Below are 27,818 nucleotides of genomic sequence, written 5' to 3'. Positions count from 1 at the left end.
ATTTAGGTTACTGAAATTCATAATCTAACTTGGATTGCAACTAAACTGGACACCTTCCAAATTTTGAAGGCACCTGTGTTTATTTTTTTTCTACGATATAAAACATACAATATAATTAAACAGAATCTTGAAACAAATTTCGAAAAAAATCGTAGCGACCACTCTACTAGTTTCGTTAACGATTTGTTTGTCAAACTGATGAAACATTTAATAAGATGAAACTGAATAATGCATTCGTTTCATCCGAAACTTTCGGAATATTGATTCTCAAGATCATGAATAAAATAAACCCTTTCATTAATAATACACAAACTTCCATCGGATTTACTTTTTATTTTCACACTTTAAGGTACAATGTTAAACGTGTTGTCGTTAAAAAAAACCGTCAATACATGAAGACGTCCTGAAGACGACATGGGATATCAACCATCTCCCGAAGGAGAAGGCGAACACCACGAGCAGACCACTGAGCTTGTCGGAGGGTTCCAACCCTACGAAAGAAGGGTCCACCAGACTCCAATCCCAGAAGATTCGTCGCTTCGTCGACCAAGAACATTCTCGAATTGAGCTCGTTAAAAGTCAGACATCGTCCTTGGAAGACCTCCGCCACCAGATGACTCTTTAGTTAGAATGGAGGCAAGAGCAAGTGGGTTTGCTCATCACCCCAAGAGGTTTGCATCCATTTTGGCACAAAGAAGAGGGTCATCTCCTATTGACGAGGTTCTAATGAAGACGACGACACAATTGTCGTGAAGGAGTTGCGGCCCTGCAGAGGAGCAATTCCTATATCAGGGTCAAACCTAATAAATCCCCCCTAAATCAATAATGCATTCATTCAAATGACAAGCAACCCAACGATAAAATTAGTTTGCTTTAGAATATGGAAAAGACAGGATACATAAGTCATCCCTAAGGAAGGATATTTCACGTTAAGTTGTTGATTTTTCCAAGAAGTATGAGCCTTTTTGACAAAATTTGAGCAGGTTTCTTAGCGTTTCCAGGAAATTTGAGCAAATTTTTGGAGTGAAATGCTGGATATTATTGTGATATTTGAACAGCTTTTAAAAGTTCTTGATTATTCTAGAAAATCTGGGCATCTTTTGAGAAGTTGCCTCAAGTTTTTGATTACTTCCTCGAAACCTGAACTATTTCTCAAAAGTTTTGTGAAGTTCTATGTTTGTCAACAGAAATCTTAGCCATTTCTCTGAAATTTCGTGAAAATCTAGACGTTTTTGGCAGCTTCATGCAGGTTTTTTTTAAGGTTTCTCAACGTTTTTGATGTTTCCAGGAAGTTTGAGCAGCTTTTTGCAAGTTTCTTAAAGTTTTTCAATTTTTCCGAAAAAGTTGAGTAGCTTTTTTTGAGCTATTGTTAGTTTTTAAGAAATTTGAGCTATTCCTCGAAAAATTCGTGAAATTCTTGATTTTTCCACGGAACTTAAGTCTTTTCTAGAAAATTTGAGCAGCTTTTTATAAGCTCCTTAAAGTTCGTGATTTTTCGAAAAAACTGAGCAGCTTTTTTTTTGATAATTTTTGGGAAAGTTGAGCTATCCTCCAATGTTTCGTTAAGTTATTGGTTTTTCCACGGAATCTAAGTCTTTTCCAGAAAATATGAGCACCAGCAAACTTTCAAATATTTCGTGAGGTTGTCGCTTCTTTTAGGAAAAATTTACGGTTTCTTGAAAATTTCGTGAAATTCTAGATTTTTTCACGGCAGTTTCTTGAAGTTCATTATTTTTTCCGGGAAATCTGAATTTTTTTAATTTCTTACAATTCTGGATAATATTGACCAATTTCGCTAGATTTCCAAAGTTTTCTAGGAAATTTGAGCAGATTTTTGAAAATTCTTTGAAGTTCTTGATCCTTTCTGGAAAATCTGAGCCGTGTTTCAAAAGTTTTCGAAAATTTGGAATATATTTGATGTTTCTGTTCTGGATATTTCTGGAATGTTTGTATCTCAAGTTTTCTGATTTTTTTAATGAAATCTCAGCCATTTCGCGACAGTTTTCTGAAATGTTTAATTTTTTCTTCAGGAAAATTTCAACAGTTTGACAATGTTTTGAATATTTCTAAAGTTGACTGTTGACCAGAATTGTTCTAAATCTGCTTTCCATGATAGACAGATTTAGCATAAATTCAATATTGAAAATAAAACCAAATAATTTTGACGTTTCTATTGCTATGAACAAGTTCGCAAAATGTTTCCCTAGGCCGACCCTGTCCGGCAACTACAAAATTTTAAAAATTCGACGAATTCGCGCGTTTGATGTTTATTTGTATATAATTTTTTAGTATCAGGCGGTTTATTTACAATATTTCTTCTAAATAATTTGTAGGAAAATCTATTTATTTATTTCTAGAACTTTGTTGAATTTTATTTAGGTGTATAAATGATTTGTATAAACGCACTTAGTTTAAAATAAATATTCGTAGTGAACAGAAGGAATTAGCAAAATAGCCAAATATTTTAAATAAATTACATAAGTGATAGTGACAAGTGAATTATTATAAGTTAAGTGTAGTTATAGTATATTGAGAACGTGTAATTTTCATTAGAAACCTATGCAGGTATATGAAAACGAAACAATGTATTATCGATTTTTCTTTGATGTTGGTAGTCCCTACATCTGTAAAATTATCTGCTCCTCACAAAGGATCATAAACTGAACGTCCTGAATACTTCAAACAGCTTTGAGATAGTGAACGTTACTGAACAAAAGATATTCTAGTTATAATGATTATGTTTATAGGAATTTGAAAGTATACATCGAAATATACAGGATGTCTGCTAACTAACTATATTACCTTGGTCAGAAATTATTTTTTGAGAAAGTAAATCGAAAATCTAGTTGACGTTAGTCCTAAAAGATGTTTCCTCCCTTTTCTTTCGCAGCAAAAAATGAAATTTCCATTTAGATGTTGTTATTTTTTCCAGAAAATGATGGATTTTTTATCATCGAACTGTACCTGTATAAAGGGTGGGAAAAGGGCGGTAATAAATTACGAATATTCAGATAGCGATACGAAATCTGTATCGGATATTGAATTAAGAGCATCCAGTGAACAGCCGGAATCTGCGAAAAAAACCAAACAGAATAGTTGCTGGAAATTGAAAAGGTGCATACCGAGGACCGTACTGAAATGGTTCGGACAAGACGACGATATGAGCATGACGAAAATAGAAAAAAGTAAGTATTTACTATTTTCATTTTATAATCTATTATTCGCATACATCTACTTCAATCTTTACAGTTGACAAATGACATTTGACGTTTAGTTATGGCACATGACGTTGACGTTTGACATAGAAGACTAAATAATAATCATAGAACGAAATTTTATTTATGACATGCACGTGTTATTTGCAGAAAAAACATATATAAGCCAGGAAAACAATTTTTAATACCGCCCTGTTGTTGTCTGGGAGTTTTTACAATTTTTGTTTCATCATTTTTTTCTTGTTCTGATAAAGTTTTTCTTTCCATGCCGTTAATAACGGCCGTTTTCGTCGTGGAAGAGTTTTTTGCTTAAGCTTCTAGTCGGGACAGAAAACATAAAACAAAATGGCTAAGCTTTAGTAAGGATTTTTTTTTCTATAATTGAATTTTCGTTTGAAAAATCCATCTCTTCAGTATACAATGTTAAATACCTCTGTACAAAACAGCCTCTTCGTGATAATACAGGATTATCAAGAACTTCGAAACTTGATAAATTATTTTTCGATATATTCTAAAGTTTGTCACTATAAAAATCTTTCATCCCTTAACTCGGCCTTTAATTGCGAACCAAAATTAGTCGGACGGAGCCAGATCAGCACTAAATGGTGGGTGTGAAACTCCATTCCTATACAGTGGTCTTAGAAAACCAAGCAGTTTGGACTCGAGCATTGTCATGAATCATGCTGCAATCGCGGTTAAGTTTGATTCGTCAAAATCAGTCGAAAGAATACCCTCGAAGTTCCATAATATTGTAGCTATCGCTTTTTTGGAGTTTTTTCGTGCTTTTTAGCTTTCTATCCGATACCATCCCGTGGTTTTAGTTATCAGAACATAGCAAAATATAGTAGTTTCATCCCCTTTTATAATTGATCTAATTACACTTTCTTGATCCTGGTGGCGAAGCTCTAAAAATCGCGCAAAACGTTCCATTCGTTTTTCCACTGTAGGATCCTTAGAACACTTTTTTTAGAAATGCTGGTCTTGCTTTTAAGCGCCACATCTTTCGTATTTTCGTTTTAATCATCAATTTCATCGTCGCTTTGTTAAATTTTGTACCAAATAAAAAAGTTTTTTGAGCTTTCAAACTTTCCAATTGGAACAAAAGATTATTCGTAGAGTTTTCGCTGTAAATAATATTGTTAAACCAACTAAAATAATAGATGGGGTATCGCGACGACTTTCATAACTCAATTCACAATTTCCAAAACGAAGGGTCTTGTCATTTACATTTAAATCGAATTTTTAGAAGTTTTTCAATCGACTTCAAATAATATGAGCCGAAGCGTAAAAAATATCTTATACTTAATCATAAAACAACGTTTTTTGTATGCCGAATTTATCAAAAAAAAAGTTCTAAGAACTAATTTATTATCGCTAAATAAATAGAAAGAAGAAGAAATAGAGAAACTAATTAGAAACAGCTAATACAAAAGAAATTAAAAAGTATAAGATAACAACTAAGAAAACGTATCAATCTCAAATTTCTCGTTAAATTGTTGCAAGAGGCCTATGGGGACAATTCTCTATCTCGTGGGCGTGTTTTTGAGTGATGTAACTGCTTTAGAGAGAGTACTGAAGATGACCAGCGCCCAGGTCGCCATGTGACTGTTTCAACTCCGGAAACATTGACCAAAATCAATCAAATTTTGGGTGCAGATCGTCGAATGAGCATCCGGATGATTGCCCAGGTTGTAATCGAAGCTGGTGTCAAAAAATCTGACTCCTAACCTAAAGCTCTTGCGTCAAAGGGTCTGCTCAGATTTCCTTGGAAGGCTAGAAGAGGATCTGCTTTGAAAGGGACCCGATTTGAGTCGATGGAAACGGTAAATCGGCAAAACTCCTAACCAAATAACCGACACTGCTTGGATCAATGGATAAAAGCGTATGGAAAGGTGTGTGATGAGGAGAAGGGAGTATTTTGACCCTTCAATGTTCGATGATCCTTTCACTGTTCTGGCTACATTTCGACTCCTCAAACATCAAACATCACGCTGACTGTACACTTTTAAGTTCTGTCCCCTCCAATAAAGTCACTAGCTTCTCTTTTATCTGTCTTGTAGGGTTTAGTATGCAAATTTTGTGTTGCAGCCATCAAAGCCTCATTACTAATCCAAAAATGGTATAGGCGATACATGGCACGATTGGAAGTTAGAAGAAGATACACTTGGACAATTTTTCAAACATTAGAATACGCAGGGGAACAAGATCAAGTCAAGGTACGTATTTTAAATTATTACTGCGAATTCTTTTTTGTATTTCCACCTTTGATCGCACAGTATGATGACCAGGAATGAAGCGTCTTCGTAGCTCTTCCGCCGAGTGTAATTTGCGAGCTGTGGTTTGTTCCTTGCTTGAATCGAGTGTATGGGGACGCCTTTATAAGTGATCGGCGATCAGGGAAACTCGAAGGTTCACCATAATTGAATTACCGATGCGTTTTCCGGAAGTTTCTAGATCTGCCTTGAACTCCAGTGTTTCTGGATAGTTGCAGTCCCCGGATCTGAACGATTTTGACTGAAAATCACAGTTTGGGAGTTATTGATTGTTAAAATACTGGAAGAGAAGATTAATGCTTATCGTCAAGGTGATTCTGTTGGAGAAGAAAGGCGTGTTGGATATTTACTAGTCTTTTCTTTGCAGTCTATAGGTGGTTGAAAAAAAAGAACCTCCTGTATATTTGAACGAATTTCAATACGTAAACAACCGAGTTTCCATTAATGCTTTTATAGATACGATGTTTTGTTCATAAATCAATCTACTGGGAATAATAAATCACGCCTATCGCATTCAGTGCTCCAAATGTAAATGGAGATTTCAAACATGATCGACAACGGCATTATCATGTCATACATTAGTTCCTGTATATAGAGAACCTTAATATTGATAATACCATCCAGAGAATTTTCTTTAATTAATTTTATTTCATCAAATTCTTTCTTTTTTCTTAAGACTTGGACTGTTTTTTATACTATTCATCATCTCGAGAAATAGATCTCCAGGTTTCGTGCCATCTCTTGGGAGGTAGGACTGGAGGAGGTCTCCTTGAAACAATTTTTTACTAACCAACGTTAGATTAGATGATCTGGGGCGTAAAGGCCGTGAATCTACTTCCCAAAAACTGTTCGACGACCTTTTCGAATGACTTTTTTACAACTCTACAGATCTGCGAGCCTCCCTTTCACTTTTCTATCTGTGCTGTGATAGATTAAGTTCGAAGAAACCTTTTTATCGTGATGAAAGAAACATGAAACGATTTTTTACGAACCAACCTAAGATTAGATGATCTAGGGCGTAAAGGCCGTGAATCTACTTCCTAAAAACTGTTCGACGACCTTTTCGAATGACTTTTTTACAACTCTACAGATCTGCGAGCATCTCTTTCACTTTTCTATCTGTGCTGTGATAAATTAAGGTCGAATAAACCTTCGTATCGTGATAAACGTAACATGGAACAATTTTTTACGAACCAAGCTTAGATTAAATGATCTAGGGCGTAAAGACCGTGAATCTACTTCCCAAAAACTGTTCGACGACCTTTTCGAATGACTTTTTTACAACTCTACAGATCTGCGAGCATTTCTTTCACTTTTCTATCTATGCTGTGACAGATTAAGGTCGAAGAAACCTTCGTATCGTGATAAACGTAACATGGAACAATTTTTTACGAACCAAGCTTAGATTAGATGATCTAGGGCGTAAAGACCGTGAATCTACTTCCCAAAAACTGTTCGACGACCTTTTCGAATGACTTTTTTACAACTCTACAGATCTGCGAGCATCTCTTTCACTTTTCTATCTGTGCTGTGATAAATTAAGGTCGAATAAACCTTCGTATCGTGATAAACGTAACATGGAACAATTTTTTACGAACCAAGCTTAGATTAAATGATCTAGGGCGTAAAGACCGTGAATCTACTTCCCAAAAACTGTTCGACGACCTTTTCGAATGACTTTTTTACAACTCTACAGATCTGCGAGCATTTCTTTCACTTTTCTATCTATGCTGTGACAGATTAAGGTCGAAGAAACCTTCGTATCGTGATAAACGTAACATGGAACAATTTTTTACGAACCAAGCTTAGATTAGATGATCTAGGGCGTAAAGACCGTGAATCTACTTCCCAAAAACTGTTCGACGACCTTTTCGAATGACTTTTTTACAACTCTACAGATCTGCGAGCATCTCTTTCACTTTTCTATCTGTGCTGTGATAAATTAAGGTCGAATAAACCTTCGTATCGTGATAAACGTAACATGGAACAATTTTTTACGAACCAAGCTTAGATTAAATGATCTAGGGCGTAAAGACCGTGAATCTACTTCCCAAAAACTGTTCGACGACCTTTTCGAATGACTTTTTTACAACTCTACAGATCTGCGAGCATTTCTTTCACTTTTCTATCTATGCTGTGACAGATTAAGGTCGAAGAAACCTTCGTATCGTGATAAACGTAACATGGAACAATTTTTTACGAACCAAGCTTAGATTAGATGATCTAGGGCGTAAAGACCGTGAATCTACTTCCCAAAAACTGTTCGACGACCTTTTCGAATGACTTTTTTACAACTCTACAGATCTGCGAGCATTTCTTTCACTTTTCTATCTGTGCTGTGACAGATTAAGGTCGAAGAAACCTTCGTATCGTGATAAACGTAACATGGAACAATTTTTCACTAACCAACGTTAGATGTCAGGAGTTTTTCCGAAGTAGTGTCCAATGAGAACTTTCCTAAGCTCGTCTTTGTTCAATTAAATGGTCTTTTAGGATCAGTTGATATAATAAGAAAGAGATCTCTTCGATTGTCTCAGACCTGAGGTTTTGATGACCAAGATTTTATAGCTTTTTGAGTAACCCATAAAAGTTTGTGATCTTACGACCCTTTTACGACAAATTTGGTTACGATCCAGTTCATCCAATCAGTTTAATTGAAAAGGGTATCACGAAAATGATTATGTCTAAATGAAAATTTAATTTTATGTAGAGGTTATTTCCTCATATTGTTTTCGTCCTTTTATTCCAGTTGTACAATTTTTTCAATGCTCTATTGACACACATTCCTCAAACGGAACGGGAAATCGACTCAACCAACTCCAAAAATGCTTCATTAGGTAAGTAACGAATCATTTAGTTCATAATTATCGAATAATACTGTTGAAATTGATTTTACACTATTCTTGTATTTTGTTATTAATTTTTTTATAAAGTATACAAGCTAAATCGTGAAATCTTTGGATGTAATTGACCCAACTCTTTTCTATTTGTCTGTTGATCCCAGCTCTGCTATTTTTCCGACCTTGTATCGCCTCGCGTGACCTCCTCTGATGAAGTTCTCCACCAGGATGTTAAGATCCTAGAATCATTTCCTGGTTGCTTCTTCTTCACATTCTCGGGAGATCTTTTTCTTTTTATTGGTCTTGAGATTCTGTAGCTTGTAGTGTTCACGAAAGACTTGTCTTTGTAGCTGATTCCATAGGTTTGAAATTGACGTTCTGGGCGTGGTACTATCAGTAAAACAGATTCAAGTTGGTCAAATTTTTGGCCAACTGTTCTGTGTTGTAGAGTATCCTCAGGGTGCGCTTGGGAGTCGAGCTCAAGACGTGCAAGCAATACCCCAAAGATATGGACGAATCCGAGTGGTGTTTACTGCTCAGTCCTTCAGTTCTAGCTTAGATAGTCTTCTGATGAGTTTTGCTACTCGATCTCTTACCGAGTAGATTTTTAGTATAATATTTACGTAACTTTTCCTCGGTTTCTTTTATCGTTTCTTCCAATAATGAAAAAGGTTTTCTTTATAAGGCAAATTTGTGTATTGCAATCAAAGGAGTTGCAGTTGATTGTTCAATAGATTCAATCATGATTTTTCGATATTTTAGAATATCCAGAAATCAAGGAGAAACAATTCTGGTGATTTGAGTGGATGTTGCAACATTTCATGTTTAAATTAATTGATTTTAACGGTGTGGATGAGAAATATTTTTTTCTTGTTAATTTCGAGTGTCTTAACTAGATATGTCAAGAATTCTTTCGGAATATCCTCCGGGTAGGGGTGAAATTTTTTTTTTAATAATTTTAGAAAAAAAAAACGATGATTGTTCCAAAAAAAAATTAAATTAAAGTTGTAGATATTTTAATTTTACACAAAATTGATCTTCAAAAATTTACGCTAGTACTAATATTTACGAAGTTGGGGCTGCTTGAACTTAAGGGATGATAGTTATAACTCTAAAAAATCATAAGCCGGGGAAAAATATAAGATTTTTCATATAAAAATTTAAAATAAAAAAAAAATTATGAGTTGAGTTTGAGAATTTTTTTTAAATAGTATCCCTTAGATTCTAGCCACCCTAACTCAGTAATTATCAGTGATAGGAAAAAATTTCAAAAGACAATTTTTGTGTAAAATTAAAAGTTCTACAACTTTTATTCGAAATTTATTTTTCTAACTTTCATATTTTCCCAATTTTCAAAGAAAAATACTTTTTCTGATTTTTTGCACCCCGACACGAGGGATGATTCCAAATTATCGTGAACAGATCTATTTCGGATACTTAAAAAACTTCGAAATTTAAAGAAAAATTATGAGTATCAATTTCAAGAAATTTTTTTAATGGGTATCATCCCTTACATTCTAGCCACCCTAACTCAGTAATTATCAGTGATAGGAAAAAATTTCAAAAGACAATTTTTATGTAAAATTAAAAGTTCTACAACTTTTATTCGAAATTTATTTTTCTAACTTTCATATTTTCCCAATTTTCAAAGAAAAATACTTTTTCTGATTTTTTGCACCCCGACACGAGGGATGATTCCAAATTATCGTGAACAGATCTATTTCGGATACTTAAAAAACTTCGAAATTTAAAGAAAAATTATGAGTATCAATTTCAAGAAATTTTTTTAATGGGTATCATCCCTTACATTCTAGCCACCCTAACTCAGTAATTATCAATGATAGGAAAAAATTTCAAAAGACAATTTTTGTGTAAAATTAAAAGTTCTATAACTTTTATTCGAAATTTATTTTTCTAACTTTCATATTTTCCCAATTTTCAAAGAAAAATACTTTTTCTGATTTTTTGCACCCCGACACGAGGGATGATTCCAAATTATCGTGAACAGATCTATTTCGGATACTTAAAAAACTTCGAAATTTAAAGAAAAATTATGAGTATCAATTTTAAGACATTTTTTAATGGGTATCATCCCTTAGATTCTAGCCACCCTAACTCAGTAATTATCAGTGATAGGAAAAAATTTCAAAAGACAATTTTTATGTAAAATTAAAAGTTCTACAACTTTTATTCGAAATTTATTTTTCTAACTTTCATATTTTCCCAATTTTCAAAGAAAAATACTTTTTACTGATTTTTTGCACCCTTACACGAGGGATGATTCCAAATTATCGTGAACAGATCTATTTCGGATACTTAAAAAACTTCGAAATTTAAAGAAAAATTATGAGTATCAATTTTAAGACATTTTTTAATGGGTATCATCCCTTACATTCTAGCCACCCTAACTCAGTAATTATCAATGATAGGAAAAAATTTCAAAAGACAATTTTTGTGTAAAATTAAAAGCTCTACAACTATTATCCGAAGTTTAGTTTTCTAGCTTTGATATTTTTTCCAATTTCCAAAAAAAAAAAACACTTTAATAATTTTTTTCACCCCTACACGAGGAATGATTTCGCCCTTATCCGAGGGATAATTCTAAAATATCCTAAACAGATCTATCCCACACACTAATTCAGGGTTTTTACCCTCAATTCGCGTTTAAGAAGTCAATTTCCAGGACTACGTACTCTTATTTTCAAATGGGATTGTTTTTTTTGGTTTTTACAGAAAACCTAAATTTAGAATTCGAAGACGAATCGCCGGACGAAGAATACTACGAGCCGGAAGACAAGAAAAAATTATTACATTATCATTTGGAATATCCCTATACGGAAAAAGCCCTCATACAACTAATAGAGATTTTCCGAAAACATCGAGTGAGTATAGGTAACATATAATTTTGATTTCCATTTTTTTTGGCAATTTTTCAATTTTTCTACCATTAAACTGATAATAACAGATTTCCGCGAGGTTTCAATCGAATTTTAATCATAATAAATTGCCCACATTTTATCATCGTTATTATAGAAAATTTTGAGTTAAAAATTTGATACAGTGGAAATTTTATTGGAAACTGAGGCATTCGAACTACACTATAGAGCTTTCAAGCTTTGAAAAGCCCAGTTTCCTTTCTGTTCAACGCTTTTTTAGTGATTCTGGCAAGGATAATCATACGAATTTATGAAATTATCTTTCCGTTACTCGTCCTTGAACGTTTCTTTATAAAAATAAACGAATAAATTCAATTTCAAACACAAATTATAAAGTAAATTCTCAATTTTTCGAATAAATTCAATTTCAAACACAAATTATAAAAAATATTTAGAAATACGTCAGAGTCCTTCTAAAATCTGCCCCTCTTGTAACTAGCGTCCTCCTACAATATTTAAATATCCACTAAACGCACTTTACTTCGTTTTACGAGGGTTGTTCGTAAAATTTTCGAGCTCTACCAAAAAATGTCATATGATTTTCTTATCTTCGTTTTATTTGCTTCCAAATATGAAATTACAGTTTTTGTCGATTCCGGAAAATTAAAAGAACTATACAATGTGTTAAATTATTTTACGAAGGTTATAAATCTACGCCAAAGTAGTAGGGGAATCACCCAATTATCATCAGCTAACTTTATACCATTTTTTATTACATTTTTAATAGTTTTTCGCGAAAACTGAGAGAAATTTCAGTCATAAAATTTCTTTTATGAAACGAGTTTATAACCTATCAAAATTCCTCTTGACGTTCGCGTTATTTTATAGAGAAATTTATTGAACAAAATGTCTGTTCGTCGAGAATAGACACAAACATTTCAAAGTTTATCAATTATCTTAGCCTCAAAAATAAATTGACACATTTTAGGGGTTGAGTCACTAAATTCTAATCACATTACGACAATTTCCGATTAAATTCCTCCAAATTTTACACGCTCAATAGGGTTTAAGTCCAAGTTAAGTGCAGGCCAGTCTAAAACCACAATTATTACCTCATGAAGGTACTGGTGTACTATTCGTATATATTACCTATAAAAGGGCTCTAAAATGTACCTATGAGCAATGATCCCAAGCTATTGTCTTCAAAATTTCCACTCGAGACTTTGAGGAGAAGGTCTCGAGATCCGATCTAGAAGCGAGATTGAATCAAACTCTCAGTTGAACTAACCCACCCCCAAAGCCTGATACGTGATTCGTACCATCGAATAAAACAATCCCTTTGCCAAAAAACTCCCTTCTTACAAATTGGGAGGCTTTTTTCAAAGCCAAAAGGAAGATTCCATCGATTCCTTCGGTTTATGGTCTTTAGGTAAAACCCTCTAGGAAATCTAATTTCGTCGGTGGTCGATTTTCCCCTAACCTAGTGAACAGGTTGAAATGGTCGCCAATAGGAAATGATACGACGGATTGATTAATGGAAACGTTTCCATGAATTTATTGATACTCTAGGTTGCTACAAATCGTCCAATCAATCAGTAGAAATCAATTGGGGAGAGGAAAATTAAGTTTTTCTTTCGTACACCTACGGGACCGGTTGGATATCGAAGTTTTTTGTTTTTTTTGTCTCGGTAATGATAGTTGATTGGTTTTAGAAAAGAAATGAAGATGAACCCCATTCGAGGCAGAATTGTTCGTCTTAAAAACCATTTTTTTCCAGCATTATCGTTTACCTCCGAAAGATGTCGCTGAGATTTTGAGAAGATCGATTATTTGTTTAAAAAAATTGCCCAACGTGAACGTCGCCTCTACAGGCATAACGAAACAATTGACCGTATGCGGGGATTTACATGGTAAATTCGACGATCTCTTGGTCATCTTACATAAGGTAAAACTATTTGATTTCGTTGTTTAACCTCATAAATCAAACTTTAAGATTTTTAAACTATCTAATCGGACCTTCCTGTATAATAATATGAGTAAATTTATGTTAATCCCTTACAAATTCAAAGAACTGGGCATTAAATAGTTTTCTTTTATCTAAATGTCTTATTTATGTTAACAAATTTTTGAACGAAATTTATTGAAATTAAAGTGATCCCAATCTAATCTAAATCAACGGCAACCTAATCTAGCTTAATCTTTTCAAAACATAATCGCAGCTAAAATAAAGTAAACCTAATGTAATCGACTCTAAAGTAAAGTAAACCCAACTTAATCGAAGCTAAAGTAAAGAAAAATAAACCTAATCAAAGCTAGAGTAAAGTAAACCTAACTTAATTGAAGCTAAAGTAAAGTAAACCCAACTTAATCGAAGCTAAAGTAAAGTAAACCCTACTTAATCGAAGCTAAAGTAAAGTAAACCCAACTTAATCGAAGCTAAAGTAAAGTAAACCCAACTTATTCGAAGCTAAAGTAAAGTAAACCCAACTTAATCGAAGCTAAAGTAAAGTAAACCCAACTTAATAGAAGCTAAAGTAAAGTAAACCCTACTTAATCGAAGCTAAAGTAAAGTAAACCTAACTTATTCGAAGCTAAAGTAAAGTAAACCTAACTTATTCGAAGTTAAAGTAAAGTAAACCCAACTTAATCGAAGCTAAAGTAAAGTAAACCCAACTTAATCGAAGCTAAAGTAAAGAAAAATAAACCTAATCAAAGCTAGAGTAAAGTAAACCTAACTTAATTGAAGCTAAAGTAAAGTAAACCCAACTTAATCGAAGCTAAAGTAAAGTAAACCCAACTTAACCGAAGCTAGAGTAAAGTAAACCCAACTTAATTGAAGTTAAAGTAAAGTAAACCCAACTTAATCGAAGCTAAAGTAAAGTAAACCCAACTTAATCGAAGCTAGAGTAAAGTAAACCTAACTTAATTGAAGCTAAAGTAAAGTAAACCCAACTTAATTAAAGTTAAAGTAAAGTAAACCCAACTTAATCGAAGCTAAAGTAAAGTAAACCCAACTTATTCGAAGTTAAAGTAAAGTAAACCCAACTTAATCGAAGCTAAAGTAAAGTAAACCCAACTTAATCGAAGCTAAAGTAAAGTAAACCCAACTTAATCGAAGCTAAAGTAAAGTAAACCCTACTTAATCGAAGCTAAAGTAAAGTAAACCTAACTTATTCGAAGCAAAAGTAAAGTAAACCTAACTTATTCGAAGCTAAAGTAAAGTAAACCCAACTTAATCGAAGCTAAAGTAAAGAAAACTAAACCTAATCAAAGCTAAAGTAAAGTAAACCCAACTTAATTGAAGTTAAAGTAAAGTAAACCCAACTTAATCGAAGCTAAAGTAAAGTAAACCCAACTTAACAGAAGCTAAAGTAAAGTAAACCCAACTTAATTGAAGTTAAAGTAAAGTAAACCCAACTTAATCGAAGCTAAAGTAAAGAAAACTAAATCTAATCAAAGCTAAAGTAAAGTAAACCCAACTTAATTGAAGTTAAAGTAAAGTAAACCCAACTTAATCGAAGCTAAAGTAAAGTAAACCCAACTTAATCGAAGCTAGAGTAAAGTAAACCTAACTTAATTGAAGCTAAAGTAAAGTAAACCCAACTTAATTAAAGTTAAAGTAAAGTAAACCCAACTTAATCGAAGCTAAAGTAAAGTAAACCCAACTTATTCGAAGTTAAAGTAAAGTAAACCCAACTTAATCGAAGCTAAAGTAAAGTAAACCCAACTTAATCGAAGCTAAAGTAAAGTAAACCCAACTTAATCGAAGCTAAAGTAAAGTAAACCCTACTTAATCGAAGCTAAAGTAAAGTAAACCTAACTTATTCGAAGCTAAAGTAAAGTAAACCTAACTTATTCGAAGCTAAAGTAAAGTAAACCCAACTTAATCGAAGCTAAAGTAAAGAAAACTAAACCTAATCAAAGCTAAAGTAAAGTAAACCCAACTTAATTGAAGTTAAAGTAAAGTAAACCCAACTTAATCGAAGCTAAAGTAAAGTAAACCCAACTTAACAGAAGCTAAAGTAAAGTAAACCCAACTTAATTGAAGTTAAAGTAAAGTAAACCCAACTTAATCGAAGCTAAAGTAAAGAAAACTAAATCTAATCAAAGCTAAAGTAAAGTAAACCCAACTTAATTGAAGTTAAAGTAAAGTAAACCCAACTTAATCGAAGCTAAAGTAAAGGAAACTAAACCTAATCAAAGCTAAAGTAAAGTAAACCCAACTTAATTGAAGTTAAAGTAAAGTAAACCCAACTTAATCGAAGCTAAAGTAAAGAAAACTAAATCTAATCAAAGCTAAAGTAAAGTAAACCCAACTTAATTGAAGTTAAAGTAAAGTAAACCCAACTTAATCGAAGCTAAAGTAAAGAAAACTAAACCTTATCAAAGCTAAAGTAAAGTAAACCCAACTTAATTGAAGTTAAAGTAAAGTAAACTTAACCTGATCGAAGGTAAAGTGAACCTAACGTAATTGAAGCTAAAATGTACCCAATCTAATCGAAACTAGAGTAAATCTAGTCTAGCCAAAGCTAAGGGACTGTTGCTGATTCGAATATAAATAAAAATGAATTGAATAAAATCGCGAATAACAAATTACTTCCGACTGTTTTTCCATTGTACTTCTTTTGCCTCTTTAGCCATGTTCCTGACTCCTAAAAATAGGTCCAAAATACCCAAAAACCTTACATTTAAATCCAGAAGTACCAATCTGGAACCTCGATAAATGGATTGACCTTGAAACCGTCCTCTTTGGGACAAGATCGTTAGAAATAAGCTTTTCTTTTACAGAACGGTCTTCCTTCAATCGACAATCCATACGTTTTCAATGGAGACTTTGTAGACAGGGGAAAACGGGGCTTAGAAGTGTTTCTAATTTTACTTTTATGTTTATTGGCAATACCTGGAGCTGTGTACCTCAACAGAGGTAACCACGAAGACATTATTATGAATCAAAGGTAAGTCATCGGTAATACAGTAAAATATAAACTAATCTAAGATGTTTTTCATCCCCATAACGTTTTATTTTCACATTTAAAAATTATTTTTATTTAATAATTTTTGGTACTGAATCAAATTTGACTGCGCTATAATATTAATCCATCAACATTTTTTTAATTTGAAATTATTATTGGAACTAACATCCCTTGTAGTTTGCGGGAGCTACATCCCCATCTTATTACATTTCATTTTCACATTTAAAAATTATTTTTTTTAATAATTTTTCGTACTGAATCAAATATGACTGGGCTATAATATTAATCCATCAACATTTTTTTAATTTGAAATTATTATTGGAACTAACATCCCTTGTAGTTTGCGGGAGCTACATCCCCATCTTATTACATTTCATTTTCACATTTAAAAATTATTTTTTTTAATAATTTTTCGTACTGAATCAAATATGACTGGGCTATAATATTAATCCATCAACATTTTTTTAATTTGAAATTATTATTGGAACTAACATCCCTTGTAGTTTGCGGGAGCTACATCCCCATCTTATTACATTTCATTTTCACATTTAAAAATTATTTTTTTTAATAATTTTTCGTACTGAATCAAATATGACTGGGCTATAATATTAATCCATCAACATTTTTTTAATTTGAAATTATTATTGGAACTAACATCCCTTGTAGTTTGCGGGAGCTACATCCCCATCTTATTACTTTTGATTTTCACATTTAAAAATTATTTTTTTTTTAATAATTTTTAGTACTGAATGAAATATGACTGGGCTATTATACTAATCGATCAACATATTTTGATTTGGTAATGATTATTAGAGATAACACCCCTCGAAGTATGCGGGGGCTAAATGCCCATTTCATTGTTTTTATTCGTATTTAATTTTTCTTTTTTAAAATTAAATTCGTTCAATTATTTTTTGGACTGGATCAAATTTAACTGGGCTATTATAGTTTTCGATTAAGAAAATTATTTTTTTTCAAAATAAATTAAATCATTTCGAAACGCCAAAAAAATTTCGTTTTCAGGTACGGATTCATCAGAGAAGTACAATCTAAATACAAGGTGAGTCATAATTTATTTCAATGTAGCAAAGGTTGTCCCATAAAAAGGTTACGGTTAATATTTTTATTTTTTTTTCAATCTAACCTGAATATTTGGATATTATAATTTGTAATTTATATTTTTTGCTTGTTATTTTATTACAGAAAAATCACGAAAAACTTCTTAGACTCATCGAAGGGGTCTACAGGTATCTTCCACTTGGTACTATAGTTAATAATAAGGTACTAATAGTTCACGGGGGGATTTCTGATATAACTGACTTGGATATGATCAAAGGCTTAGATAGAGGGAGGGTAAGTTGAAATTATATTTTTTTCCAAAAAAAAATTTTTATAGTGAATTTTATTTAGGATATTAATTTTTGTATTTTTTTTTAACAAAAACCAATAAAATCATCGTAAATTTCATATTTTACGGATGTAGTTACGAAAAGATAAAATGATTTTTCCGAAATTTTCTCAATTGGAAAAAATAATCCATAAGTTTACCCCCCGGGGTCCTTCTTTTTGAACAATTTTATTAAATATATCCGAAAATATTGATTTTAGGAAAAAAAGTTTCTAACAAAAAACGAAGGTCATAAAAAGATCTACAAAAAAGTTCATATAAATTTTTTACGTAAATTTGTTTTTCTGACTGTTATGGTTCAAAATATTTCCACAGGATTCAAATTGACTAACCTCCATGGAAAAACTAGTCGATTTGAGTGAAAAATGTATTTGAGCTTTTTTGTAAAGCTTTTCATGAGCTTCACTTTTTATTTTATTATTTAGTTTTTTTCTCTACAATCAATATTTTCGGAGATATTTAGTAAAATTACTAAACTGGTCACAATTTCAGCTACATTGGGGGGTTAATATTCTTTTTTCACTAGTTGAACTTTTATTTTGGCGGGGGAAAGACCATTTAGAGAATTCCTTTTTTTGTATTCAATCACCTACATTTGTCGAGCAATATAAAACATCTGGTAGTAAACTCAACGAAAACCTTCAGAGATAGATAATTGACATCAGGCACAATAATCGACCCAATATTTAACGACAAAGAAACCTTGAGAAGAACTAGAGATTATGATGTAGATATTCACCAAATATTCATGGATGGTTCCGAGAAAAGTATGGTAATTGGAAGACCTCCTAAAACGTGGCAAAAAGATATCTTCCCAAAATATCCCATGGAAGATCTGGACAGGAACAATTGAGGAAGAAAACTTAGGCCCTTAGAGAGCTGTAGCAGCACAGCACTTGGAAAACCTTGGAGTAAAACCTTGGAAAAAAAGGAGGAAGGAATCTTCTGAAGATAGGCGATTGGAAGAGTACAGATCTGGATAGGATTAACTGCCAGCAGCGGGCTGTAGCACCATAGAAAAACAAGTGGTTTTGCCGATAACATTATGGGTAGTCAATACTTTGAAATAGAGTCCTGTCTCCTCCATGTGGTAAATTTGCTGTATCTAGTGGAAAAAAATTATATCTTGGAAATCCTCAAGGTATTTTTCAGTCTTTGTATCACTATTTATGAGATTTTTCGTAAAAAAAATCGTCGTTTTGCTCCAAGAACATTTTTACTGAAAGGTATTTTGGCACATTTCACGCACCCCACACCTGATAAATTCATTAGTGAAATTTTAATTAACCCTTAATTAATATCGATAGTTTCATTAATTATATACGTCTTATTAATTTTATGTAGACCAATTAACGAAATTCCTTCAATTTATACGGTAATAAATCAATTTAATATTCAAAAATAATCCTTTCGAAGGTATTATATCTATAAATTAATGACTCACTTCAATTATACCTGTATTTATATCACCCCTCAACATATTCAACAATATGAAACTTGCACAAATCAGAATTTTTTCTTATTTGTTTTAGTATGTATCTTTGTTAAGGCCCCCGTTAACTGACAGCTCAGCTCCTGGTGCTGAAGTTATAGATAAAGTCGAATGGAAACAGGTAAAACGCTAAATTAAAATGTCGTGTCCTAGAATGAGTAACAGGGATTATTTCTAACCGAACTTTGTTCGTTTTCTTCGAGGTATAAACACAAAAAACGAAAGACACTTTGATGGTTTTACTTTGAAGTGTCTTTCGTATTAATAAACTTTCAAATCGAGGATTTTTTTATTCTTTTCAATGGTTGGAAGGGAATTACTCAGTTTTTCATTTGTACCAGACAAATTCCATCTTGGACGACTCGTTTTAATGTGGTCTTGATAATTCTCGTAAAAACTTTCCACTAAATCTTCTTCCTCCAATCCTCCAAGCATAAATTCGTTTCTAGCAAGCAAACGGCAACAATGCATGGTTCCCAGAAGTACCTGGTCCAACAACACAAACACAAAACTTTATCTTTCGACTTAATCTCCTTTTAGCTCCATTCACTTTTCCCACAGATTCTTGGTTGGAAAATCTTCGACCACTGGGAAATTTTTTCAAGTCTGGGAATCCAAGGGTGCTAAATCTGGCGATTAGGTAGCAATTTAAACTTCAATTCATTAATTTTGGCCATGACCTTGCCTGCAGATGCCTTTTCAGTCCGTTGTTTTGATTGTTCTTTTGTCAAGTGATGAAACGGCTTTATTTCTGTGTAATATCACTAAATACTCGATGGAAACATTTCCGTGACGCTGGTTTCCTTGTGGTTTTGATATACTCAAAACAATCGTTGAAGGTTTTTAGAACAACCACCATATAATCCAGACCTAGCGCCGAGTGGTTGTTGCGTGGACTGAAATAGTGGTTTCGACGTTTCCATACTGATTTGGAAGTCAAACAAACCATCATAAATTATTTTTGATTATATAAAAAGGAAAAGTTTATGTACAGGGTATTATTTTTACATTTACCAGTTTTTTTTTGTGAAAGCCCGTCAAGATTTCTATCCAAACACCCGAAATTTTATGCCACGTACATCGACCACCTCAATTTCGATTACTGCTCGATTCTTTTCCACCAAAAGTGTCAATTTCGATCCCTGTTTCTTATCTCGTTATAGTTTAGTGAAAAGAAGGTTCGTCATTGTTTTGTTTTTCTTTTCGTATCGCAGGTTTTCGATATACTTTGGTCGGATCCGCAAGAAAATAAAGGCTGCATTCCGAATAATCTTAGGGGCGCGGGCACATATTTCGGACCGGACGTGACGAAAAAATTTTTAAACGAAAACAAATTGCAATACATCGTCAGATCGCACGAATGCAAACCAGACGGATACGAAGTTTGCCATAATAATTCGGTGAGTAAAAAAATGAGTTTTTTAGCAGCTAAATAAACGAAAAAAAAAATTTTATTTCGGTTTTTTATTAGTTTAGAAATGTTTAAAGTCGATTTTGGTTGGCCCTTATATGGAATCCTTTTCCTCTGCAGGGCTTTGGTTGAGATGTTTTGTAAATGGAGTTATTTCGTTTGTGGGTCCGTGTCTTGAGGTTCGAATATTTTTTCAATTTATTTTGATTCATACCTATTATATTTCATTTTATTGTGCCCCATTTCAATAATTTTTACTCCATTTTTCTCCATTTCTACAATATTCCACTATATTACGATAATTTTTCTCTTTATTTTGCTTCGTAAAAATAATTTTTTACTCTTTTATGCCTGGTTTCAATATTTTTTCACTTTATATAGCCTAAAGTCAAAATTTTTCACTCCGTTATACTTAACTTATTCCGATAATTATGAATTTTCCACTTCATTTTGCTTCATTCCAAAAATATTTCACTTTATTATACCTTGTTTCAATATTTTTTCACTCTTTTTCGGTTTATTCCTATAACTTTTCACTTTATTTTGTATTTTTTTTCAATAATTTCTCTCTTTATTTTGACTCATTTTAAATATTTCACTTTATTCTAATCCATTTCATTATTTCTTAATTCTCCTCTTCATTTTGCTCCATTCCAAAAATATTTCACTTTATTATACCTTGTTTCAATATTTTTTCACTCTTTTTCGGTTTATTCCTATAACTTTTCACTTTATTTTGTATTTTTTTTCAATAATTTCTCTCTTTATTTTGACTCATTTTAAATATTTCACTTTATTCTAATCCATTTCATTATTTCTTAATTCTCCTCTTCATTTTGCTCCATTCCAAAAATATTTCACTTTATTATACCTTGTTTCAATATTTTTTCACTCTTTTTCGGTTTATTCCTATAATTTTTCACTTTATTTTGTTTTTTTTTTCAATAATTTCTCATTTCATTTTGTTTGGTTCCAATAATTTCTCTCTTTATTTTGACTCATTTTAAATATTTCACTTTATTCTAATCCATTTCATTATTTCTTAATTTTCCTCTTCATTTTGCTTCAATCCAATTATTTTTTATTCCTTTGTGCTTTATACCAATAATATTTCACTTTATTATGCCACATCAGAATAATTTTAACTTTATTTTGCTTCGTACAAATAATTTTTCACTTTATTTTGCTTCATTCCAATAATTATTCCCGTCATTATTTTGCCTCATTTCACTACATTTTTTATTTCATTATGTATCATTCTAATAGATTTTCTCTGTAATTTTTCACTTTATTTTATTTCATTTCATTAATTTTTCACTTTTTTCGCTTGATTCAAATATTTTTTCCACTTTTCCCTTAATTTATTCCAATAATTGATAATTTTCCACTTTATGTTATTTCATTTAACTTTATTTTTCTTCAATCCAATAAATATCCACTTTTTTATGTCTCATTTGAATAACTTTTATTTTAATGTTGTTCATTTCACCAACTTTTCACTTTATTATACCCGATTTCAATAATTTTTCACTTCCTTTTGCTTCATTCCAATATTATTTCACTTTATTTTTCCTCATAATTTGATTGATTTCAACCTTTATCTTGCTCTATGTCGTTTTGTTGCAATTTTTTTTAAAGTAAGAATTTGTAATAATGCTAAAAATTTGCAACGCCATTCTCTGGAGAAGTAAACAACCGCTTTCCCGGCTAAAGACGCGACGAATATTGAATTAGATCTCTCCTGAAGAACGTAACGTCGATCGACATCTCTAACGATTCGTAATGGTGAGAAGAGTGTGTAATCCGCTGGCCGGTTTCGATGTTTTTGGATCTCATCAGATCGGTACGGCATGATCTTTTCCACGAACTTTATTTTTTTCTTTTGATCGAAGTTTTTTGACACTATTTCTCTCCGCAAAAAACCAATTCTTCTTCTTTCGTATAATGAATAAAAATTGTGCTCTTTTCCTATTAACTTCATTTCGTTTTAGTCTGCGTTACCTTATCTAATGAAAAAAGAACATTTCACGAAAACTTAATGAAAATGCGTGTGCTGTCTTTGTTTCGATTTTCATCAGAAAATTTAATCTGTCGGTGCCTGAGCTCGATAATCTCTGCATAGTAACACTCGTTTTTGTTAGAGATAAATTAATTCTGTTATCCCTTTCCTTCGCTTTGGTACATTAAATACAGTTAACTGCTGAAATTGGGGTGAAATAACTTTTACTTCGCATTGTTATTTGCTACGAAATGCCGGCTCTTTCTAAATTTATATTTATACAATGTATGTCAAAACGTAAACGATCGATTTGACAAATTTTCCCTTATCACATTACAAATTTTCAGTAAAATTCAACCAGTTCACTTTATTCCAATTTATTTTAATGTTTTAAAGTCTATTTTTATGGAACATAACATAAATTCGTTTACTATTACTGATGTAACTTGATTTCCATAATTTGCCACTGTATTTTGCTCCATTTCAATAACATTTTCACTTTATTTGGCTTCATTTCAACGTCGCTTGAATCCATTTCATTCATTTTCACTTAATTATACTTAATTTCAATAATTTTTCACTTTATTTTGCTTCCTTTTAATAGCTTTCCATTTCCAATAATCTTTCACTTCATTCCACCAACTTTTAGTTTCAATTAAATAATTTTTCACTTTATTATGCCTCATTCTAATAATTTTTCACTATATTTTGCTCCTTTAAATAATTTTTCACTCTATTTTGATTCATTTCAACGTATACGTCGCCGAAATTCGTTTGAAGTATTCTCACTTAATTTATTTTAACTTGATTCTGCTTGATTCTAATAGTTTTTCATTTTATTATGCCTAATTAAGCAAGTTTTCACTTTATTTTGCTTTTTTCCAATATTTTTTCCTTCATTATGGTCCCTTCAATAATTTTTCATTTCATTTTGTTTCATTCTAATAATTTTTCACATTAATTTGCTCCTTTAAAATATTTTTTACTGTATTTTGAATCATTTCAATGCCTGCGTCACCTAAATTCACTTTAAGTAACGTTATTCTGCTTGATATAATTTTTCACTTAAATCTATGTGATTTCAATAAATTTTCACTTTTATATCGTTGTTTCAATTAATTTTCACTTCTTCACTTTATTATGCCTCATTTAAATACTTTTTCACTTTATTTTATTGCCTTCTATTAATTTTTCAATTTAATCTGCGTAATTTCAATAATTTTTCAACTATATTCGGTTGTTTCAGTAAGTTTTCACTTTTTTACGCTACAATATAATAGTTTTTCACTTTATTCTGGTCCTTTTAATAAGTTTTCACTTTATTTTGCTGCCCTTCAATATTTTTTTCACTGTATTTCATTTTATTTCAACGTATATACGTGATTTCAATGTTTTTTCACTTAATTTCATTACAATTTATTTCATTTCACTTTTACATAACTTAATTTTATGTATTATATTCACTCAATCAAGTTTTTCACAAGCATCCATTGAAATATGCTCGATTTATATGTCAATCTATAACTTTTTTTGCATTTTTAAAATTTCCCTCCGTACCTCCGCTTAATTATACTCCATTTTCTCTATTTCAACCCTTCGTTTTCGAATTTCAAAATTTCACCACGTTTCTTATAGGTAATTACAATTTTCTCGGCATCGAATTATTACGAGGTTGGATCTAACAACGGCGCTTATTTAAAACTTATGGGTCCCGAACTAGATACCCATTTCGTTCAATACATGGCGAATTCCGGTCGACGAAAACTCAACCTCTACCAAAGGATGGGTCTCGTCGAATCGGGAGCTTGCAAGGAATTGAAAATGCAAATCATGAACAACAAAATTCGATTAGAAGAGGCTTTCGCTGAAGCCGATCCGGAAAGCACAGGTAATTAAACCATTTCTAGAGAAGAAAAAAAATATTTTCGTAGTGGATATTGAAATATCCTTTTTATACGAGGTTTATACAAAAATTATCGAAATTCACGAATTCGTCATGTTTTTAATCGTCCTACTAGTGTTTTTATTACATAAAACAACTAAAAGTCTCAAGGAACTACGTCTGGATTGTACGGGGACCTCTAGGGAGAAAAAAACATTGCATACAATGTTAAATTAAATGTAAAGTTAAATTCCCTGGATATAGTTCAGAAGAACGACAAGATATGAATATACTTACTCGACGTACCTCGTAGAAACACGAAAAACGAAAATTTTCGACTGGGTTTTTAAAAATTGTTCGTTGTTTTCCCCTTTTTTACGAACGTCGTAAAAGTCGACCTTTCTTCTAGGATATATATCGATCACTCAATGGTGCGTAGCGTTGGAAAACATCACCGGATTGCAACTCCCTTGGAGAATGCTAAAAGATAAATTGGTTACGGTTGATCCGGAAACGAACAAAGTCAAGTACCAGACGACGTTCGACGTCAAAAACGAAAAACTAAACGTAAGGATATTCGAAATAAAATATCAATCGGTAGACGCCTCAATTATCCTGAATTATTGTATATTTTAACAAAATTTTAATCAAAAATTAATTTACTTACAGTTTAGTTTGATGGGTGGGATTAATCCAAAGACACAGTATATATACACTTTCTTAAACACTATACACAATTATTAAATAGTATAATAGATACACTTTTCACTTATTTGTGTCCACTACTCGTTTCGATTGTTAGAATTTTCTCGAATATTCATCAATATTAGGAAACTTAACATTTCGTTACATAAATTCTATAACGCTCGGTATATTAGCAAATGAATTTAATCAACAAATGAATTCGAACTATGTTAAAATAAACATTACAAACAGCCGATGTAAGACCGTTAAACTTTTTCTTATAAAATCGGTTGAAAAAAACATGGCACCAAACTTTCAAATAAGCAGACAGTATCGATATAGAATTGAACACAAACGTTGCCAAATTTAATATCAAATTTTAAACATCCTATTAAAAAGTTTTTTTTTAATTTATTTCTTATAATTCATAATTTATCTCAACGTATTAATAATAAATTTTGTTTCGAAATTCTTAGTATTATTATTTTGTTAATTAGATTTTCAAATGAAAAGAGTTAAATAATACCAAAACGATACCTGACAACAGTGTAAATATTCTCTAAGATATTACAACATAGAGATAAAATGTTCCATAAATCATATATAATTATGGGTCATTATTCTTAATGAGTGGGAGAGAGAAAAAAATATATCTTCGGATCGACTCGGATGGGAACTTTGTAAGCGAATTGTTTGTTTAATTACCACAGAGGACTTAACAGTGTTGTCGGATTGTAGAAAAATTTGTAAAAAATAGTAAATTTTTTCGTAATGAAATTTATGTTAATTAACGTATTGGAAAGTAATTTTTTGACTAAAATATAATATTTTGGTGCGTTATAACTGAATTATCATAATTTCAAGATATTATTCTTATGCTATTCAATTTTCTTTTTTTTGAATTACACAAAAATATGATGAATTAATACATAAAACTATCTGAAATTACTGGCAACGTTGCGGTTATTACCTTCTTTTAACGGAAATTAATTTTGACATAAGATTACAACGGTGCCGTATTTATAAATATTTTGACGATATTAATATTGTTTTACATTGATATTGATTTTAAATGAAATTTGGAACTTTAGAGAATAATTTTAATAAAAATGAATTTTTTCATATATATATCATACATTATATAATATGAATTATCGTTGTAAATCCTAATTTTTCAAATAAATATATCCATATAATTTTATAGACAAATAAAACTGGCAACGATGTAATAAACTATATTAAGCGAGAATCTTCGTGATTAAACACATAAAAACGTAACAAATTCGATTTATCATTTATAATATCTCGTAAACAGGATAATTGAGACGCTCTATACTCAAAACTCGTGTTCAAAAATGTTTAATATTTATTTTTCCAGTCCGTTCAAGGTGCTCATTCAGTTGTAGAAACATTATATAGAAACAAGAGCAGTTTAGAAGCCATATTCCATATTATCGACAAAGATAAATCGGGTAATTCGATATTTCAGTAAAATATAATCTTTCTCGTACATTCGTAATTACGATAATTTCAGGTTATATCAGTTTGGAAGAATTCACCGACGCTTGTAATTTGATTAAACAACACATGCCGTGCCCGGTAACGCACGAACAACTCGAAGACATGTGCAGATTGATGGATTTGAATAAGGACGGTCAAGTCGATCTTAACGAATTTTTGGAATCTTTTCGAATGGTCGATCCGCAATCGAGGACGAAATCGACTATGGAATCTCCGGAAATGGCCCGCGAACCTTCCAAAAATGAGACCAAATCTAACGAAAAAGACGGTAACAATAAAGGTAATTGATCATAATAATTATAAAATTTCGATATAAAATTATTATATTTACGATCTATACTCTTTCGAAGACATTTATTGAAAAATCTGATTTGACTAATTTATCACCGTCCCTCGTATAACAGATGACTCAAGGTCAAGTTAATTTATTAATTCCAATTTCAACCACTAGATGGATCAGTCAACGTGAATATGAATTAAGTTGGTGAAAATGTCTTTTTACTAAATAATTTTATGTTGGTAGTACTTGGATTTCCGTATAAAAATGTTATTCACTGTTCCGGTTCGATTTGTGATGTTTGTTGATAGTGTCGCTTGTATAGATTTACGGATTAAAGTGTTTATTTGTTTTATTTATTTGGTGAAATTTTGAAAAATTTTTTTAATAAATGTTGTGTTTCGTAACGTGAATCAATTGATGTGATGCATTTAGGACTATAGTATTATTACGAAGATTTAAAATTTTTTACAAGATGGCTGCTGGGTATAAACAATGCCGTATTAAGGTATATATTTAAAAATATTTTCTACGTTTGGTTTTGGCTATTTTTATAATTTATTTTTTTTTAACTCCATAAATTCACAATATCACAAATTGAATCTGATTATCCGGTTAAAAAGTAAATATTTTTTCGTGTGTCACCCGATTAAGATAAATTATTTCGTTTTTGGTTATAAAAAATCGAAGATTTCATATTTTGTATTGCATGTTTTTCGTTTATTTGACGTATTCAAGGTAAACATGAGACCTAAGTTTGAAAATTAAAAAGTTTTTTTATTGATAGAAATCATATTAATTTTATGAATTAAAAAAATTTTATACAGTAAATTATTATGGATTTCACGTAACCTAATAAAGAAACGACGAAAAAAAAAGGTGAACTAACCTAACTAAAAATTTGTTCATTTAATTTGTAAACATTGTTTAAATTATGTCATACGTCAAAAAAACTTCGAATATAGTT

At 31.5% G+C, this 27,818-nt stretch overlaps 1 protein-coding gene and 1 long non-coding RNA gene across 3 annotated transcripts in view; one reads left to right on the top strand and one right to left on the bottom strand.

The window, feature by feature from the left end:
• The window catches only part of LOC130448236 (serine/threonine-protein phosphatase rdgC), a 42,261-nt gene that overhangs the window by 11,549 nt on the left and 2,894 nt on the right, over positions 1-27,818 (top strand). The window contains exons 2-15 of one of the 2 annotated variants that reach the window (XM_056785516.1): positions 2,933-3,185; positions 5,304-5,431; positions 8,238-8,325; positions 11,062-11,210; positions 12,982-13,149; positions 15,993-16,159; positions 17,201-17,237; positions 17,381-17,530; positions 19,118-19,198; positions 20,292-20,477; positions 24,123-24,375; positions 24,779-24,936; positions 26,432-26,525; positions 26,588-26,854. In XM_056785516.1, coding sequence (XP_056641494.1) covers positions 2,936-3,185; positions 5,304-5,431; positions 8,238-8,325; positions 11,062-11,210; positions 12,982-13,149; positions 15,993-16,159; positions 17,201-17,237; positions 17,381-17,530; positions 19,118-19,198; positions 20,292-20,477; positions 24,123-24,375; positions 24,779-24,936; positions 26,432-26,525; positions 26,588-26,854 — 2,176 coding nt within the window. In that variant the 5' untranslated portion in view covers positions 2,933-2,935. Of the gene's footprint in view, positions 1-2,490; positions 3,186-5,303; positions 5,432-8,237; positions 8,326-11,061; positions 11,211-12,981; positions 13,150-15,992; positions 16,160-17,200; positions 17,238-17,380; positions 17,531-19,117; positions 19,199-20,291; positions 20,478-24,122; positions 24,376-24,778; positions 24,937-26,431; positions 26,526-26,587; positions 26,855-27,818 lie in introns of those variants that run through there. The other variant, XM_056785515.1, reaches the window with a different exon arrangement.
• On the bottom strand, positions 183-25,356 carry LOC130448239 (uncharacterized). Its single transcript, XR_008910315.1, has 3 exons — positions 25,037-25,356; positions 24,667-24,849; positions 183-766 (listed from the first exon to the last, which is right to left on the bottom strand). It is a non-coding gene; the product is annotated as an uncharacterized LOC130448239 (long non-coding RNA).

This window comes from Diorhabda sublineata, chromosome 8, assembly GCF_026230105.1.
Source record: "Diorhabda sublineata isolate icDioSubl1.1 chromosome 8, icDioSubl1.1, whole genome shotgun sequence".
NCBI classification, from domain to species: domain Eukaryota; kingdom Metazoa; phylum Arthropoda; class Insecta; order Coleoptera; family Chrysomelidae; genus Diorhabda; species Diorhabda sublineata.
Note: the sequence above shows the minus strand (reverse complement) of the source record. Positions and strands in the feature narration are given on the sequence as shown.